The 19,609-nt window shown below is 40.1% G+C and overlaps 1 protein-coding gene and 1 non-coding gene across 3 annotated transcripts in view; one reads left to right on the forward strand and one right to left on the reverse strand.

The window, feature by feature from the left end:
• Positions 1 to 19,272, reverse strand: part of TTBK2 (tau tubulin kinase 2) — a 143,254-nt gene extending 123,982 nt beyond the window's left edge. For both annotated transcript variants that reach the window (XM_053593657.1, XM_053593656.1), the window contains exons 1-2: positions 18,880 to 19,272; positions 2,746 to 2,881 (exon numbers count right to left, since the gene is read on the reverse strand). In XM_053593657.1, the coding sequence (XP_053449632.1) occupies positions 2,746 to 2,814 (69 nt within the window). In that variant the 5' untranslated portion in view covers positions 2,815 to 2,881; positions 18,880 to 19,272. The remainder of the gene's footprint in view (positions 1 to 2,745; positions 2,882 to 18,879) is intronic.
• Positions 7,064 to 7,170, forward strand: LOC128589425 (U6 spliceosomal RNA). The gene has a single exon (XR_008381007.1). It is a non-coding gene; the product is annotated as a U6 spliceosomal RNA (small nuclear RNA).
• Positions 19,273 to 19,609: the final 337 nt, after the last annotated feature.

Below are 19,609 nucleotides of genomic sequence, written 5' to 3' on the forward strand. Positions count from 1 at the left end.
GCAGCAGTCCATGATAACATGGTTCTCTTCTTATATTTGGTCAAGTAAATCTTCAAAGCCTATTGATTTGCCTATCAGTAAAACACACTGCACCACAGAAACAAAATTTTTATTACTAAGGAGTCTTCTTTTTCCAATCTGTTGATAAAAGGAATCACTAAAATAGCTTTGCAAAACCTTTGTTCTAATAGAACAAAACTTTAGTTGACAAATGACTAAGTAGCAATAGAAAATATTTAAATTATCCAAAATCAAAAAGCAGTCTTATGAGAGATGGCAGGTTCCAGGTCTAGGGCAAGAAAGCCATTAGACTAATAGGATCATGTAAAAAGAACTCAGGAGAAAACTTGAAGAATGCTCTTTAACTCAAATTAAAACAAGTTGAACGTCTATATGAATAAGTACATTGCAACTACAATGGACTGAAACACCATGAATACATTTAAATCCATGCTTTTTTTTTTTTTTAGACAGAGTCTATGTCACCTTCAGTAGAGTGCTGTTGCATCAAAGCTCACAGCAACCTCAAACTCTTGAGCTTGAACGATTCTCTTGCCTCAGCCTCCCAATTAGCTGGGACTACAGGCACCCGCCACAACACCTGGCTATTTTTTGTTGTTGTTGTTGTTGCAGCTGTCATTGTTGTTTAGCTGGCCCTGGCCAAGTTCAAACCCATCAGCCTCGGTACATGTGGCAGGCACCGTAACCACTGTACTACAGGTACCAAGCCATGAATTCTTAATTATATTAAAAAACTAATCTCACTGGTACTCTTGGAGGATACTAGGAAACCAATCCATTATTTTGAAAACTAGTAAATTGAGAAAAAGAAGCAAGCACTTATCTTGCTTTCCTCACCAAACTGTATCTAAGGATAAATAGTTGTTGATAGAAAATTTCTCTCTAAAGATATATCTCAACTAATAAATGAAAGAATGATGGAATACCACCAATTTGTAATCCCTAATGAATAGACCTAGTTAATGATCACCAATGCTGCTAACACCACAAAAAAGAGGGACAGTAAGACATTATGTTTCCTAGTGAAAGCTTCTCATTTATGAAAAAAAGTGCCCTTACCTCAAAAAACCAACCTAAACTCAGATATAATCAAACCTGTAGACATACTACCAAGTTACATGAAATATAGGAGACAGAAAACATGTTAACACCACACAGAAGCAATTAGTAAGGTTGGGTACAGTGCCTCACACCTGTAATCCTAGCACTCTGGGAGGTCAAGACAGGTGGATTGCCTGAACTCAGGAGTTTTGAGACTAGTGTCAGCAGAGCAAGGCCTTGTCTCTACTAAAATATAGGAAAAAAACTAGCTGGACACTGTGGCAGAGGTCTGTAGTCCCAGCTACTCAGGAGGTGGAGACAAGAGGATCACTTGAGCCTAACAGTTTAAGGTTCCTATGAACTATGATGCCGTGACACCCAATCTCAAAAAAAAAGAAAAAGAAGCAATTAGCAAAATCCCAAACCATAGGAAATTTTTAGATAAATGACCTGGTTTCTTTAGCAAATTGTAAAGGAAAAAAGGTGAGATGAAGAGGAACCTAGAAATTAAAAGAAACTTAAGTGATGGCAACAATTGCAACATCCACACCTTATTTGGATTTTGATTGAACATGTTAAAAATAATTTATAAAATAATCAGGGAAATGTGGAAACTAAAAGCATATTTAGTAATATTAAGAAATTATTATTTTGGGTGGCGCCTATGGCTCAGTGAGTGCTGGCCCCATATACCAAGGCCTCAGCTCAGGGTGCTGGCCCCATATACCAAGGCTGGCAGGTTCGAACCTGGCCCCAGCCAAACTGCAACAAAAAAATAGCAGGGCGTTGTGGTGGGCACCTGCAGTCCCAGCTACTAGGGAGGCTGAGGCAAGAGAATCGCCTAAGCCCAAGAGCTGGAGGTTGCTGTGAGCTGTGATGTCATATCACCCTATCCAGGGCGACAGAGACTCTGTCTCAAAAAAAAAAAAAAAAAAAAAAGAAATAATTATTTTTCAGCATGATAATGGTATTGCAATTATGTTTTTAAAAATAAGTCATTATTTTTCAGAGAAACATAATGAATTATGTACAGAAAAAATACTAAGGTTAAGATTGCTTTAAAACATTCTACGAAGGTGGGGCGGCACCTGTAGTTCAGTGAGTAGGGCACCGGCTCCATATACCGGAGGTGGAGGGTTCAAACCCTGCCCCGGCCAAAAACTGCAAAAAAACAAAACAAAACAAATAAAACATTCTAGGAAGGAGATGAAAGAGATGGAACAAGATTAGCCATAAACTGATGACTATTTTAAGTTGATTCATGGGTACATGAAGGTTCATTATATTAGTCTATTTTTAGGTACACTTAACATTTTCCTTAATAAAAAGTTAAAAAAGAAGAGTGGTTCATTATACTATAAAATATTGTATTTTTTTATGCGTTCTTTCCATAAGTATACTTTTATTCACCTTACTCAATATTAGCTATTGGAAGTAAGGAAGATTTAGCACTGTATGAAGCAAGAATCAGAATTAGAATATAAACAGAACTGAATCATAGGGGGAAAAAAACAAAAATAATTATTTTAGGCATATAAGCAATACACATATTATTTCCTAAGGAAATGCTATTTTTATTAGGACACCAAAAATTATCCCTCCATATATACACATGCGCATTTGCAAACACATGCTCACACACATACATAACACACATATGTGTACTCTGAGATATATACTCACCACTTTCCATCTTTCTTTCACCAGGATTCCAACACTCAGGATATCTGGTTGCTCTCCTCCCCCACTCATTGCAATACACTGATACAGTAGAACAGCTACACTGGCATCCAGTTCCCAAGGGTGGTTTCCATTTAACCTAAAACAAAAGAAATAGTAGCAGTATATCAGGGCTAACTAATTAACACAAATAACATTCCAACATCAAGAAGCACTACTAATCCTATATATTAATTAGTTTGCTTTGTTGGATAATATGGGGGGGGATCTCAAACTCAGTTCCAAAAAATGTTTAATGCATATATAGTAGTTGTTGTTTTTTTTTTTTTTTTTGGCCAGGGCTGGGTTTGAACCCACCACCTCCAGCATATGGGACCAGCGCCCTACTCCTTGAGTCACAGGCACCACCCAATGCATATATAGTAAAATCTCCATAGTTGATCACCTCCCTACATTTACCACCTCCTTACATTGATCTAAGTTCCCTACATTTATCACCTCCTTACATTGATCTAATTTTCATAGATCAAATATGAACCACATGTACGTTATCCATACAGTAGGCCTAGTTCCTTATGTTGGCCACATTATATGCTGACTCAGCAACTCTTTTCTTAAGGTATATGACCTAAAAATACTCTTCTCCCATGTGCACCAGGAAACATGTACAATGATGTTTAGTCACACTGTCCATAAATGCCAAGCAAGGTGTATGCAGGGCTATGTTCCTTCTGGTGGCTCTTGGGAGAATTCATTTCCTTGCCTTCTCCAGCCCCTAAAAGCTGTTGAATTCTTTTTTTTTTTTTTTTTAAGAGATGGGGTCTTAACATGTTACTCTGGCTGGAGCAGAGCAATAACTAGCTATTCACAGGCACAATCATAGTGCACTATTGCCTCAAAATCCTAGGATCGAGCACTCCTCCTGACTCAGCCTCCTGAGTAGCTGGGACTACATGCACCAGTATCTTTGGCTCGTATCTCCATCCTCTATCTTCAAGGTTAGTAGTATAGCATCTTCGGATTTCTCACTCTCTGATCCTTGCTTCCATTGTTACATGTTCCTATTTCTTTCTCACTTATATAACTCCCTTTTATAAGGACCCTTGAGCTCATAAGATCCACTTGATAATCAAGACAATCTTCCCCTCTCAAGAGCCTCAATTTAATCATATCTGCAAAATCTTTTCTCCCTGGGAAGTTAACATATTCATAGGTTTCTGGAATTAGGATGTCCCACATCCGCTCCTAGGATTAGGATGCTAACATCTTTAAGGGACATTATTTTACCTACCCTGTTTCCCCAAAAATAAGACGTACTTACAGGAAAGATAAGACATCCCCTGAAAATAAGACCTAGTGCATCTTTGGGAGCACACCTTAAAATAAGACACTTATTTTTGGGGAAACAGGGTATCACAAAAACTATACTAAAATGAAAATGAAGAAACTATAACCATATTGAAATACATGAATGATTCTTACAAACATTGAAAAAAATCAAGACAAAAGAATACATATAACTTAAGTCCTCTATACAAATTTGTTCTATAAAATTAGGATTTAGTCAAAAGGCTACGTTTAAGGACCTAGAGGGCTATATGTGGCCTTAAGGCTGCAGGTTTCCTCCCCCTGGTAGATTATCATACAAGAGGTAGACAGGATTCACAGAAAAGATTTATTGATTAAAAAATAGCTGGCTGGACACGGTTGCTTAACACCTGTAATCTTAGCACTTTGGAAGGCCAAAGTGAGAAGATCACTTGAAGCCAGGAATTAGAGACCAGGCTGGGCAAGACCAAGACTCCTGGGCTACCTGTAATCCTAGCACTCTGGGAGGCCAAGGCAGGTAGATTGCATAAGCTCATGAGTTCAAGACGAGCCTGGGCAAGAGTGAAACCCCATCTCTACTAAAAATAGAAAAAAGTAGCAAGGTGTGTGGCAGGCACCTACAGATCCTGCAACTTGGGAGGCTGAGGTAAGAAGACTGCTTGAGTCCAAGAGTTTGAAGTTGCTGTGTGCTATGATGCCATAGCACTCTACACCAAAGGAGACAGAATGAGACTCTGTTTCAAAAAAAGCAAGACTCCCATGTTTCAACAACAATGAAAACCTTTAAAAATTAGCCCTACGTGGTAACATGCACTTGGGAGGCTGAGGCAAGAGGATCACCAGAGCCCAGGAGTTTGAAGTTACAGGAAGCTATAATGACAGCACTGTACTCCAGCTCAGGCAGCGGAGTAAGACCTTGTCATGGAAAAAAAGAAAAATAGTCACACATTTCTCCCATTCCTGTATGTACAGCCCTTTGCAATGTGGCTTTGCTGTATCTCCCATCAAGAAGTATATCATTAAAAAAAAAAGAGGTATATCATTTCTTACTCCATCTCTGCAACTGGACTGGAGTTGGCCATATGACTTGCTCTGGCCAATGGAACATTAGCCAGAAGCCTGGAAAGCATTTATATATTGGACTTGCTTTTTGGAACCCAGATTCATGAGAAGAAACTCAAGCTAGTGGACTACCTGAGTGTAAATAAGACCAAAACATGAACCATGAAGCAGAGTCCAAACTGCCAACCCAGAGCACAGTTCACTAATAATTATTACTTTAGCCTCTGAATTCTGGGGTGGTTTGCTTCAAGGCAAAAGATAACTGACCAAGGTAAGCAAAGGCACAGAAGAAGAAATGAAGGTAACATACAAGAGTATGGAAAACAAAAGATTAGTCCAAATGGAAAAGAGTGTTTATCGGGAGAAAGAGTACATAGGCCTAAAAAGTAAACTGAGTTCAGATGTAAAAACCGCAAAGAGATGGACTTCACTGTTTCAAAAGGCAAGGGGGAGCCATGGAAGGACTTTAGAGCAAGAAGGTGATATAATGTAAGTGGAAAGGAAGTTCAGTTAAGAGTCCATCACTACTATCTACACGGGTTGAAGTAGTAAATTTCTGCTACATTTGGGGTGGATGCTAGACAGTTCACTAAATAGATATATATGGTTTATATGTGTCCATATAGTTGATAAAAGATTCTTCTCTTCAACAGAGAAATGTTAGAAAATTATTTTTATTTATTATTTTCATCTCAGTGGGTAGTGCTAGAATTAATCATCAAAAGAGCTTATAACATAAAGAAAAATATATTTGAAGCTATATGTGTGTATAAACATAATACATGTATTTCTAGTGGCAGCGTTAAGTGTAAAATATGAGTCTTTGTGTGTATGTGTATGTGTTTTTTTAGACACAGTCTCAGTCATCCAGTCACCCTGGGTAGAGTACCATGGCGACATCATAGCTCATAGCAACCTCAAACTCTTGGGTTGAGCAATCTTCTTGCCTCAGCCTCCTGAATAGCTGGGACAACAGGCACCTGCCACCACGCCCAACTAGCTTGTTTTTTGGGTGGGGGTAGTGTCTTGCTCTTGCTCAGGCTGGTCTCAAACTCCTGAGCTCAAGTGAACCCGACTCCCAAAGTGCTAGGATTACAAGTGAGCCCTGAGCCCAGGCTTTGTTTAAGATTTAAATACACCTACCAGATCACTTCAGCTCATGGCCACAAAAAAGTAACAGGAACCAGATTTACCTTTTCACCTTAAACAACTAGGAAAACAGATGAAATATATAAAGCAATGGATTTTAGATAATTGGCAGCACAAGACAGAGATCCATAAGAGAAGAGAAATAAATGAGGTAAGTTCTGTGATTGTCCCAGCTCACTACCTGAAGAGAGTTTCCACACTGCAGCATAGGAAAGGGGAACCAAAACAGAGCCCACAGGTCTCAGTGTTTTGAGGAGATGGAGTTAAGAGGTCTGGGAAGGCCAAGGAGGCTAAAGTTTGCAGGGCACAACACTGGAGAGGAGAGAGTTGCACAGAGGGCAAGCTTTGAAGATCTACAGAGGATTCCCTTTGTGACTTCAGCTAAGTAGTTATCAGTGCATGTGTGTGAGGAGGTGGTCAAGGCCAGGGAAAGAACCACTGGAAAGGGGCAAGTAGAACAATCTTTGATGTTCACATGGAATGAAAAAGACCTACAAACATCTAGGGCAGGCGTCCTCAAACTGCGGCCCACAGGCCACATGAAGCAGTGTAAATTGTATTTGTTCCCATTTTGTTTTTTACTTCAAAATAAAATATGTGCAGTGTGCATAGGAATTTGTTCACAGTTGTTTTTTTTTAAACTATAGTCCGGCCCTCCAGCGGTCTGAGGGACAGTGAATTGGCCCCCTGTTTAAAAAGTTTGAGGACGTCTGATCTAGGGCCTTAAATGCATCAAACTATTTTCAAATAACTGTACCCCAGAACAAATTCTAAACATTTAGTGCTCGCTTCAGCAGCACATACACTAAGATTGGAATGATGAAGAAAAGATTAGCACCGGCCCCAGTGCAAGGATAACATCAAATTCGTGAAACAGTCCATATTTATTAAAATGCTGTAACCAATTTATCTAATAAAATTGGCAACCAGCCACTATTTTGTTGACTATGAAAAAATAATTCTAAACATTTAAAGGAATTTAAAAAATCAATTCAATATACAAGGATATAAAAATCACAATGTCTGGGCGGTGCCTGTGGCTCAGTCGGTAGGGCGCCGGCCCCATATACCGAAGGTAGCGGGTTCAAACCCAGCCCCGGCCAAACTGCAACCAAAAGATAGCCGGGCGTTGTGGCGGGCGCCTGTAGTCCCAGCTACTCAGGAGGCTGAGGCAAGAGAATCACTTAAGCCCAGGAGTTGGAGGTTGCTGTGAGCTGTGTGAGGCCACGGCACTCTACTGAGGGCCATAAAGTGAGACTCTGTCTCTACAAAAAAAAAAAAATCACAATGTCTGACACCCAATCAAAAATTACCAGGAATGGGGGGGCACCTGTAGCTCAAAGGAGTAGGGCACCAGCCCCATATGCTGGAGGTGGTGGGTTCAAACCCAGCCCTGGTCAACAACTGCAAAAAAAAAAAAAAAAAAAAATTACCTGGATACCAGGAATGTAAATAAGGTGAAATACCCATCAGACCTAGAAAAAGTGCACATGATAAAAGTGGTAGACAAGGACTTGAAAACAGCCATTATAGATATATTCAGTATGTTCAAAAAAAGTAGAGAAAAGCATACATGGAGGAAAGAAATGTAAAATATAAAACACTGAACTTCTAGATATGAAAAGTATGTATCTGCAATGAAAAATACAACAAAAAGGCTGGGCTCACGCCTGTAATTCTAGCATGCCAGGAGGCTGAGGTGGATGGATTGCTTGAGCTCACGAGTTCGAGACCAGCCTGAGCAAAAGCAAGACCCTGACTCTACTAAAAACAGAAAAACTGAGGCAAGAGGATCACTTGAGTCCAAGTTGGAGGTTACTGTGAGCTATGATGCTACAACATTCTACTCAGGGCAACAGTTTGAGACTGTCTCAAAAAAAAAAAAAATGCAAGGAAAAAAAATACTGGATGACATTAACACCAGATTTACCAGTGTAAAAGAAAAGACTGATGAACTTGAAAATATGGAAGAAAAAACTATTCAAAATGAAACACACAAAAAGATAGAAACCAAACGAACAGAGCACCAGTGAATTATAGGGTGACCTCAAAGGATATAATGTACATGTAACTGGAGTCCCAGAAGGAGGGAATAAAGAGGTTGTTTATATTTTTAATTCTGTTGTCAGTTAGTGTAACTATACTGTCTTAAAGAGTTTCTATCTACTTTTAATAGATGTTTTACTTTCTTGATATATTTATTGAGCTGAGAGATTCCGTGTTGGAAATAAAAGAAGTATCTGAAGCTTTTCCAAATTTGATGAAAACTATAAATATACCACATGCCCCCTATCATTATCATTATTATTATTATTATTTTGCCATTTTTAGCCAGGGCTGGGTTTGAACCTGCCACCTCTGGCATATGGGGCCGGTGCCCTACTCCGTTGAGCCACAGGCGCCGCCCTGCCCCTATTATTAAAGTAAAAAAATCAGATGTTTTCAAAGCAATCATGATCTACTTATGTTAATGGTATTTAGAATGCCTGATCTACATTTCAAAAATAGATTAAAATGTAGTGAGAATATACAATGGCTATACCATATCTCAAATGTCAAAATAACACATTTTTCACATTATAAGAAATTATCTAAATTGATTTATTTTAAAACAAAACAAGGTGAGGTATAGATAAAAGTTTACAAAGACTATACTCAAGCTAAGTTTTTCAAGCCATCTAATGTAAACAACAGAAATAAGGTTCAAGAATAGGATAAACAGCAGGATTTTGTTATTATATATATATATTTTACAGTATAGATCTTAGCAAGAGCCCCTCTGAAGAATTAATAACAAGAGGTGAAGATTTGCAAATAGCCATATTTGCTGATAGCAAGAGAAGACAAAGAAAATTTAGTCACAGGCGGCGCCTGTGGCTCAAATGAGTGGAACACTGGCCCCATATACCGGAGGTGGTGGGTTCAAACCTGGCCCTGGCCAAAAAAACTGCAAAAAGAAAAAAAGAAGAAGAGAAAATTTAGTCACCACTCACACTTAAAACTGGTCCTTATAAATTTTCACAGGAGGCAAATTATACTGCAGGCAGCATGCAATCTCTCAATAAATATATCTAAGAAAGTAAAATATCTATTAAAAATGAAGAGAAAAGGGCGGTGCCTGTGGCTCAGTTGGTAAGGCGCCGGCCCCATATACCGAGGGTGGCGGGTTCAAACCCAGCCCCGGCCAAACTGCAACCAAAAAATAGCCGGGCGTTGTGGCGGGCGCCTGTAGTCCCAGCTACTCGGGAGGCTGAGGCAAGAGAATCGCTTAAGCCCAGGCGTTGGAGGTTGCTGTGAGCTGTGTGATGCCATGGCACTCTACCAAGGGCCATAAAGTGAGACTCTGTCTCTACAAAAAAAAAAAAAAATGAAGAGAAAAGGCCGGGCACAGTGGCTCATGCCTGTAATCCTAGCACTCTGGAAGACCAAGGCAGGAGGATTGCTTTAGCTCATGGGTTCGAGACCAGTCTGAGCCAAAGCAAGACTCTGTCTCTAAAAATAGCCAGGCATTGTGGCAGGTGCCTGTAGTCCTGACTACTTCGGAGGCTGAGACAAGAGAATTGCTTGAGCCCAAGAGTTTGAGGTTGCTGTGAACTATGACAGCATAGCACTCTACTGAGGGTGCCAAAGTGAGGCTCTGTCTCAAAAAAAAAAAAAAAGAAAGAAAGAAAGAAACTTTGTAAGTTAGTATGGTTACAATTATTGACAACAGAATAAAAGTCTAAACAACCTAATCTGCCTCGCCTTGGCTACAATAGTAACAACACATAAACAAATTTTTCTCTTATAGAAACTGTAGTGTAATTTACATGGCCAGTTTGTAAGAAAACACTGAATGAATTCATTCCTCAGATAAAACCTACTACAACCAAATAAATCAAGCAAAGCATTATGTTCATAATCCTCCCACTAAAACAAAGGGAAAAAAATCCCTATAGAAACTTCCTTGTAAATATCTTCATTGTAATAAGATTTTAAGTATATTAAATTCTCTTTTTAAAAACAGCAAAATAGGGGTGGCGCCTGTGGCTCAAGGAGTCAGGCGCCGGCCCATATACTGGGGATGGCAGGTTCAAGCCTGGCCCTGGCCAAAACTGGAAAAAAAAAAAAAACCCAGCAAAATAGGGGAATTAAGTAATCTATGATCTGATGATGTTACAGTAGAGATGAAAATAGATTCAAACCTTATGTCGATACATAATTAACAGTTTATATTCATTTGTTTAGCAAGAATATATTAGGAGGGTGTAGTTATACTAACCTTATTTTCTAACTCAAAAATTAAGTGCCAGGGTATGATTTATAAAAGTATTTTTAAGCTTACAAATATATTCAAATTATATCCTAATTACTTGTACATTTAATGAGTCACCTATAATCTACTAGACCCTAGCTACAAGGTTCTGTAGCTACTGTAGCTACAAGGTTATCTGGAATACCTCTTTCTTAGAACCATATACAGATACTCTGGCTACCAGTAATATCTAGTCCTAATGCCTGATGATTCGAATATTATGAAACATAACAAAGGCATTTTGTCATTACTACAGCAACTGAAGCCTGGGAAACCCTAAAGTAGAAAACCTATATTGGAGGGAGAAGTGTAGTCTTTAGGGAAAAACCTTTCAAAGTGTTCTGGGTTCTGAAAGGACTTGTCTAAAGGTTTTTATAAGAGATGTGTGAACATTTAATTTTAGTTAGTTTTGACTTAAAAAGCACTTATTTTTAATTATTTAACTAATTATAGCTACAATATATCTACTAACCTCTGAATCTCATGGAGTATGTTGAATATTTTGTGGTTGATTAAAACAGAAACTTCTTTCCTGAACCCACCACTCTATTGTTAGATCTGTCTGTTAAATGCATTTCCCCTTCATAATACTGAGAACACTTGTAATTCCTTGTTCTACAAATATTTGCTTCTACTACCCTGCTTCCCCAAAAATAAGACATCCACCGAGAATAAGACCTACTTACAGGAAAGATAAGGCGTCCCCTGAAAATAAGACCTAGCGCATCTTTGGGAGCACATCTTTCGGGGAAACAGGGTATTTGTAAACTCCAAAGGTGAGATTATTTATCTTTTTCACTGCTAAATCTCTAACCTTTAGTTCAATAACATGGTGAATACTTAACAGGTATTGAATGAATGAATGAAGGAGGATACTGCAATACAAGATTTCGTTTTCCATTGTTTCCCCTTACCCAAGATTTCGTTTTCCATCGTTTCAGTTATCCATAGTCAATCACAGTCTGAAAATACATGCTATCACATGGAAAATTCCAAAAATAAGCAATTCATAAGTTTTCAATCATGTGCCGTTCTGATTTTGGTGATGAAATCACAAGCTGTCCTGCCTGAAAAGTAAACCATCCATTTGTCCAGTTCATTTGTGCAGTATATATGCTACCCAACCATTGGTCTCTTAGTAACTTTGTAGGTTACAAGATCAGTTCTGAGATTAACTGCCTTGGATTACAGTGTTTGTGTTCAAGTAACTCGCACTTTATTTAATAATGGCCTCAAAGCACAATAGTAGTAAGACCAGCATATTGTTAAAAATTGTTCTACTTTATTATTGTTGTTAACCTCTTACTATGCCTAATTTATAAATTAAACTCTAAAAACAGGTATATATGTAGTAAGAAAACATAGTACATGTAGGGCTCAGTACTATCTGAGGTTTAAGGCATCCACTGGAGGTCTTGGAATGTATCCTCCTCAGATGGGATGCAAAGGTCCAAAGAGGCTGAATTAAGGCAGCGGCATTAGAAATGGGAAAGCAGAGGTTTTGTGCAGGTAGCACCAGGATAAACAAGGAGAAAAAGAAAAAATTGAGATTTTTTGAGCTTGGACTCAATAACAGCTTTATTTACAGAATTAAGGAGTTAAAAAGAAGAATGACTTTGTCTTGAATATAACAAATTTTTTAAGTGTTAGGAAAGTCCAAGAGAAATGAAATCCTAATCTAGTTTCCTACCTATCATATAATTTAGCTTTCACATGATTTTTTAAAAATCAAATTTCTAGTTGGGTGTGGTGGCTCACACCAGTAATCCTAGCACTCTGAGCAGCCAAGGCAGACCAGCCTGAGCTACAGCAAAACCCTGTCTCTAAAAAATAGCCAGGCATTGTAGCAGGTGCCTGTAGTCCCAACTACTGGGAGGCTAAGGCAAGAGGATCACTCGAGCCCAAGAGTTTGAGGTTGCTGAGAGTTATGATGCCACAGCACTCAACTAAGGGTGACAAAGTGTCTCAAGAAATAAATAAATAAATAAAAATCAAATTTCATAAGAGGCAAGGCTCACATTTTTCTCTTGATCATTCATTTTTTCTTATTTTCTTCCCTCTCATCTTTGCCTTACTGGTCATTGAAAAATGTTGAGGGCAGCGCCTGTGGTTCAGTTAGTAGGGCACCAGCTCCATATACTGAGGGTGGTGGGTTCGAACCCGGCCCAGGCCAAACAGCAACAAAAAATAGCTGGGCATTGGGGCAGGCCCCTGTAGTCCTGGCTACTCAGGAGGCTGAGGCAAGAGAATCGCCTAAGCCCAAGAGCTGGAGGTTGCTGTGAGCTGTGATGCTACAGCACTCTACCGAGGATGACAAAGCGAGACTCTGTCTCTAAGAAAAAAAAAAAAAAAAGAAAAGAAAAATGTTGATAAAACCATTTTTGAATATCTGATATTTAATATTTTAGAAACTGAGACAGTGAATTAAGAAAAAAAGAGACTATTTTTATTTATTTATTTATTTATTTGTAGAGACAGAGTCTCACTTTACCACCCTTGGTAGAGTGTCGTGGCATCACAGCTCACAGCAACCTCCAGCTCTTGGGCTTAGGTGATTCTCTTGCCTCAGCCTCCCCAGTAGCTGGGACTACAGGTGCCTGCCACAACGCCCAGCTATTTTTTGTTGCTGTTTGGCCGGGGCAGAATTTGAACCTGCTACCCTCAGTATATGGGGTTGGCCCCTACTCACTAAGCCACAGGCACCGCCCTAGAGACTATTTTTTAAAAATCAAATTTATAAATATATAAACACATAACATATAACACATGGAAAATTAGATGTCAAATACAGTAGAACCTCCATAGTTGACCACCTGCCTACACTGACTACCTCTGTGTGTTGACTAGTTTGTTACAGTCTCTTAGATGATGAACTTACCGAGGTTTTAGTATTTCTTTTTTTTTTGGAGACAGAGTTTCACTATGTCACCCTTGGTAGAGTGCCATGGCACCACAGCTCACAGCAACCTCAAATTCTTGGGCTTAAGAGATTCTTTTGCTTTAGCCTCCCAAGTAGCTAGGACTACGGCTCCCGCCATAGTGCTGGCTATTTTTGTTGTTGTTTTTGTAGTTGTCATTATTGTATAGTAGGCCCAGGCCGGGTTCGAACCCACCAGCCATGGTGTATATGGCCAGTGCTCTAACCACTGAACTACGGGCACCAAGCCAGGTTTTAGTATATTAACAAAATAGATAATCATATGGCTATAACTAGCTAAAGGAAACAATGCAATTTTTTTTTTTTTTTGAGACAGAGTCTCACTCTGTTGCCCAGGCTAGAGTGCCTGGGATCAGTGTAATTCACCTTAAACTCCTGAGTTCAAGTGATACTCCTGCCTCAGCCTCCTGAGTAACAACATCACACCTGGCTAATTTTTCTATTTTTAGGAAAGACAGGGTCTCACTTTGCCCAGGCTAAGCTCAAGGGATCCTCCCACAGGTGTGAGCCACCATGTCTGGCCCAACTTAATTGTTTTTTAAGGCAATTACTTTGAAACTGGGCAGAAAGGAAAAAGACAAGTATAACAATATCAATCATAAAAGCACTTTGGTAAAAAGATAAAATGGTAAATAAGTTTTCTAATTCAAACACTGAAAAACACTGAATCTTATTTTCAATAAAAATCTTAATTCTCAGTTAAAAAATAATGATTCTTAAAACATGGTTGGGTTAAATCTTGATATCTTACCAAAGGGAGCAAAGAAGTTACAATCTCCCACTCTTCAAGAGACACTATTGCATCCCAGATTCTTTTTAAAGAACATTTATTTATTTCCCCCACCCCCACCTTGGGAAGCTTGAAGTGAAAACAAATTCTTATAATACAATACAAAACAGGTATGAATATCTCAAAATATCAAGGATTTTTTATACAAAGGTATTTAAAGGGCCAGGCATGGTGGCTCATGCCTATAATCTCAGCATTCTGGGAGGCTGAGGCAGGAAGATCACCTGAGGTCATGAGTTGGAGACCAGCCTGAGCTAGAACAAGACCCCATCTCTAAAAACAGCTGGGCATCCTAGCTACTCGGGAGGCTGATGCAAGAGGATTGCTTGAGCCCAGGAGTTTGAGGTTGCTGTGAGCTGTGACACCACAGCACTCTACCAAGGATGACAAAGTAAGACTCTATCTCCAAAAAAAAAGGTAATTAAAAAGTATCATAGGGGGGCGGCGCCTGTGGCTCAGTGAGTAGGGCGCCGGCCCCATATGCCGAGGGTGGCGGGTTCGGACCCAGCCCCGGCCAAACTGCAACAGAAAAATAGCCGGGCGTTGTGGTGGGCGCCTGTAGTCCCAGCTGCTCGGGAGGCTGAGGCAAGAGAATTGCGTAAGCCCAAGAGTTAGAGGTTGCTGTGAGCCGTGTGACGCCACGGCACTCTACCCGAGGGCGGTACAGTGAGACTCTGTCTCCACAAAAAAAAAAAAAGTATCATAGGAAGGCAGCGCCTGTGGCTCAAAGGAGTAGGGCGCCAGCCCCATATGCTGGAGGTGGTGGGTTCAAACCCAGCTCTGGCCAAAAACTGCAAAAAAAAAAAAAAAAAAAGAAAAAAGTATCATAGGAAAAATGTCAAAACATTCACAAAAGTTTGAAAGTATTATACATGTTCAATTAATTATCAAAAGAATGTTTTATTTAAAAGTCATATAACATAAATGAAAATATACTTAAAAGTCTGCTTAAAGATCATCTGCTTAAGCAAAAAATTAAAAATAAAAAATTTTTGGCTGGGCATAATCACTAATGCCTGTAATCCTAGCACTCTGGGAGGCCTTGTTGGGTGGATAGTTGAGCTCAGGAGTTTGAGGCCAGCCTGAGCAAGAGTGAGACTCTCATCTCTACTAAAAATAGAAAAACTAGCCAGGCATTGTAGCAGGCACCTGTAGTCTCATTACTTGGGAGGCTGAGAGAAGAGGATCACTTGAGCCCAGGAGTTTTCAGATTGCTGTGAGCTATGACAATGCCAGGACACTCTACCCAGGGTAAGAGAGTCAAGAGTCTGTCTCAAAAAGAAATTAAATCACCTGCTTAAAAGATGAAATTTTATGGCAAAATTGACATTCCTATTATGTAAATTGGAAAATTTCAATCTGTATTTTAAACCTATAATCAAGGATAACCAGACTTTAATAAATCAGAAACTGATTTATTGAGCAGTAATACCTGTCATCCTTATGCTTAAAATTTAGTTCTAAAAAACTCAACCTTTTCATATGAATTTAAAGGCTCTAATAAAATATACAAGTATTATACTAACCTGAAAGCACTCAGTATTTTCACTGCAAAAAGTTCTTCCCCACTGGGAAAAAATTCCCACTATCATCATTATTATTACAATATGCTTGATGACAAAAAACAGATGACAAGGAAGTAAAACTACATAAAATGTGTTAAATAGCTATAAATACTGACAACATCCTGCAATATTACTAATCAAATAAACAGAAATAGTTCCAGCTATATTTTGAGTATTTCTCAAAAAGAGCAAAAAATTATACATGACAAGATTAATTTGGAGTAATATGCCCTCAAAGTGATTTTCCATATACCTATAAATGATAGATAGGAGTTATTTTTCTTACAGAAGTTATTTTTTTAGTGGGGGAGGAAGCAAGCTATAATTTCTATTAAATTTTTTTTTTTTTGAGACATTGTCTCCTTTTGTTGTTTTCAGCAGAGTGCTGTGGCATCATAGCTCAAAGCAACCTCAAACTCTTGGGCTCAATCAGTCCTCTTGCCTCAGTCTCCCAAGTAGCTGGGACTACAGGTGCCTCCCACAATGCCCAGCTATTTTTAGAGACAGGGGTCTCACTCTTGCTCAGGCTGGTCTCTAAGTCCCGAGTTCAGGCAATCCACCAGCCTTGGCCTCCTAGAGTGTTAGGATTACAGGTGTGAGCCACCACACCTGGCCTATTTTCAATTAGTTTTCAAGGACTATTTTATTTTACAAGTCAGTACAGCCCCTGATAGCTCAAAAATAGTCATTAAACACTTTCCCTTATTATAAAGTTTTTTTCAAGTACATATTATATCTCCCAGATTCTGAGATTAGAATCTGAAAATAGCTGGGTTAGTTTCAGCTTAGGGTCTCTCAAGAGTAGCAATTAAGTTTTCATATGTATATATTACTTTTTTCTTTTTCTTAGAGACAGGGTCTTGCTCTATTGCCCAGGCAGTGGGCAGTGGTACATTTCACTGCACCCTCGACCTCCTGGGTATAAGCAATCCTCTGGCTTCAGTCTCTGGAGTAGCTGGGACTACAGGTGCACACCACTATACTCAGATAATTTTTTAACTTTTTGTAGAGACAGGGTCTCACTATGATACCCAGGCTGCTCTCAAACTCCTAGCCTCAAGTGATGCTCCTGCCTCAGCCTCCCCAAGTACATATACATAACTTTTTAAAGTTATAAAGCGAATAAAGAGTTACCTGCCCCCTATCAAAGTGAAGTTTAAATTCCATAATCACAGCTAACTCAACTCTGTAATATTCATTACCTTGAAAAACTAACAACCTATCACTGTCACATTTTTAGCATACTCTTTAGATGTAAAATACTCCTGAAAATTGTCTGAATTATACAAACTTCACTTCTAACATTATATTTAAAGATATGTGAAGCCCTACATAATCAAGTTCAATTTGCTTAAGCAAATGAGCTCTAACCTCCTGAAGATTTCCTGAGGTATTAAAAAAAATCAGTATTTAAAAGAAAGTCAAAAGAAGACACAAAAAGTTGAAGTCATATATCATACAATAGAGAATTCACTGAATTATCTCTTAACCATAGTACAAGATAATGAGCAAGATAGATTATTATTAGTCATCTCTCTACCAATGATCAAATTTGTTTCAATTTGACACTATATATTTAAAATGAAACTATAAATTTTAATTTATGCCTAAAAATGGAAGAGGAAAAAGTATTTCCTAACCTATCATAAAGGAAAAATGTTAGAGAAACTTTCCTTTATAATCAGGTTCAAACATCCTTTTTAATTCCTTGATAAAAAATGTATCACACAGGAAAGCACAGGCTTCTAAATTAAAAGATGCCTTTCAATATGTTTTCAGTTTGAACAGATAATATACCATCCAAGTCCACAAACTTACTATAAAAAAAACTTTTATAATGAAGACAATTATTCAAGATTAGTCATATTAAGCTATATTTGTCATCATTATTGCTTCTTTTTAAAAAAATAAGGAAAGGAAAGCAATACATAGTATTCAGTTCCCTCAATATTTTAAAATCATTCTCTCCTCCCACACACACACAAATAAACATTATTATATTCCCTTTAGCCAAAAGTAAACAGCAGACACATCTTGGTGGCCTAACCTGGTAAATCCGTACTTAGATACCAGTACAACTGTAATTAATGGTTCAGAATCACGGTAACAATACACAGTTAGATCCTGTGTGTATACAAGTGCTCATTCATAACATGAATGATACACACAGAAAACTCAATTCCTATTGATAACAAAACATCTTCACATTATACACAGGTTATCAAAAAACTGTCCTGTTTAGTGTTCAAAGAAAGAGCAACTTCTAAAGCTAGGGAAGGGTTAATACCAGGATTGCTACCATCTATTAACTAATTCAAAGCAAAGTACAACTCAATGTCATTTCTACCTCTATTGCAGCCAAGACTGAAACAAAATTAACTTCATTGCAGGATAAAGTACCAGCATCCCAATGGATTATTTACTTCTCTTATTTGACAGTACACATACGAGTGTGTGGAGTCTTTTGTCCCTCCCACAGCATCCCAGGGTGTCAACATTACCTTCGTCAAAGCAAACGATAAGCAAATCCCTCAGATCATTACTTCAGCACCCCGAGTACAAAAAAGTCATGGCCTTCATTGTTGTTACCACACAACAAATAGATTGTACAGTCCCATGCCTCCTTCCATTATAGTTGAGGAGGCGGGGTGGGAAAGAAGCGCTCCTATTTCCTAAGAATCATCTGTGTTCGGTCCTGGTACCAGAAGCGGCATGAGTACAAGTGATATGTGGGTCACCCACAGAGAGAGGCACAGAACGAAGCTTCGTGAGCCTCCAACTTCAGTGAAGACATTCAAAACCTCGGGGGAAGCGGGGCTGAATCAGAACGGTCTCCGAGGTGGGCAGTGACTGCTTCTGGCACCAGCTGAGGGCGTGGGCAGCGACCTAGAAGTCTCCGGGACCCCTCCCTTCCTCACCAGAGGCGGTCACTCAGCGAGGGGTGCGGTCAGAAGAGGGGGTCAGGATTGGGGGAGGGAGGCGCCCTCGGCGTACGGGGGGTGTGTCCTACCTGGGCCGTGGCGGACGCAGGGATGTCGGGCGGTGGGCTCGGGTCCAGTTCAGGGCCAGGACCGGCAGGGGTCAACCCTCAGCAGGCGGGACTGCCACCGCCTGCCCATCCCCCGCCGCAAACTGCGGCGGGACCCAAGCGCAGCTTCGAGGGCCGGCCGGCTGGGTAGCCTCTCTGGTACCGTCCGCGTTTACTGGCGGCGGCGGCGGCTGCTGCTGTTACTGCTGCTGCTGGCTTCCCCCAGCCGCTGCTCTGGTGTCAGCCCCGGCTCCCCCGCCTGCCGCCGCCGCCGCCGCCTCGTCCCCACCGCTCCCATCGCCGCTGCGGCGACTACTGCAGCGCCCGCTGACCCGACCCGACGTTAGTCTCCCCCTTCGCAACCCGGCACAGCCTAGCCCACCTGCCCTGCCAATGCGCACGCCCACCTCTCTACCCCAAGTGCTGATTGGAGGGTGAGTTCCGAGTCCGCAGCGTCGGTTGGCTAGTCCCATTGCCCATCACGAAGGGGGCGGAGAGTCGGATAGAAAGCGTCTCCGCCCCCACCGGAGAATTGCCGCTATCTTCAGGTTTGCCTGAGAGGACTAGTTACCGGGAAGGGAGCATCACAATGGCAGCACGCATGCGCGCGGGAATTCTGGGCCTGGTAGTTCCAGCCTCACAACTGCGCGCTGGTCCTGAGAAGCTGGGCTTCTGAGACCAGTGGTTGGCGTGCAGAGGCGCCCTCCCCGCT

The sequence above is a fragment of the Nycticebus coucang genome, chromosome 6 (assembly GCF_027406575.1).
Source record: "Nycticebus coucang isolate mNycCou1 chromosome 6, mNycCou1.pri, whole genome shotgun sequence".
NCBI lineage: Eukaryota > Metazoa > Chordata > Mammalia > Primates > Lorisidae > Nycticebus > Nycticebus coucang.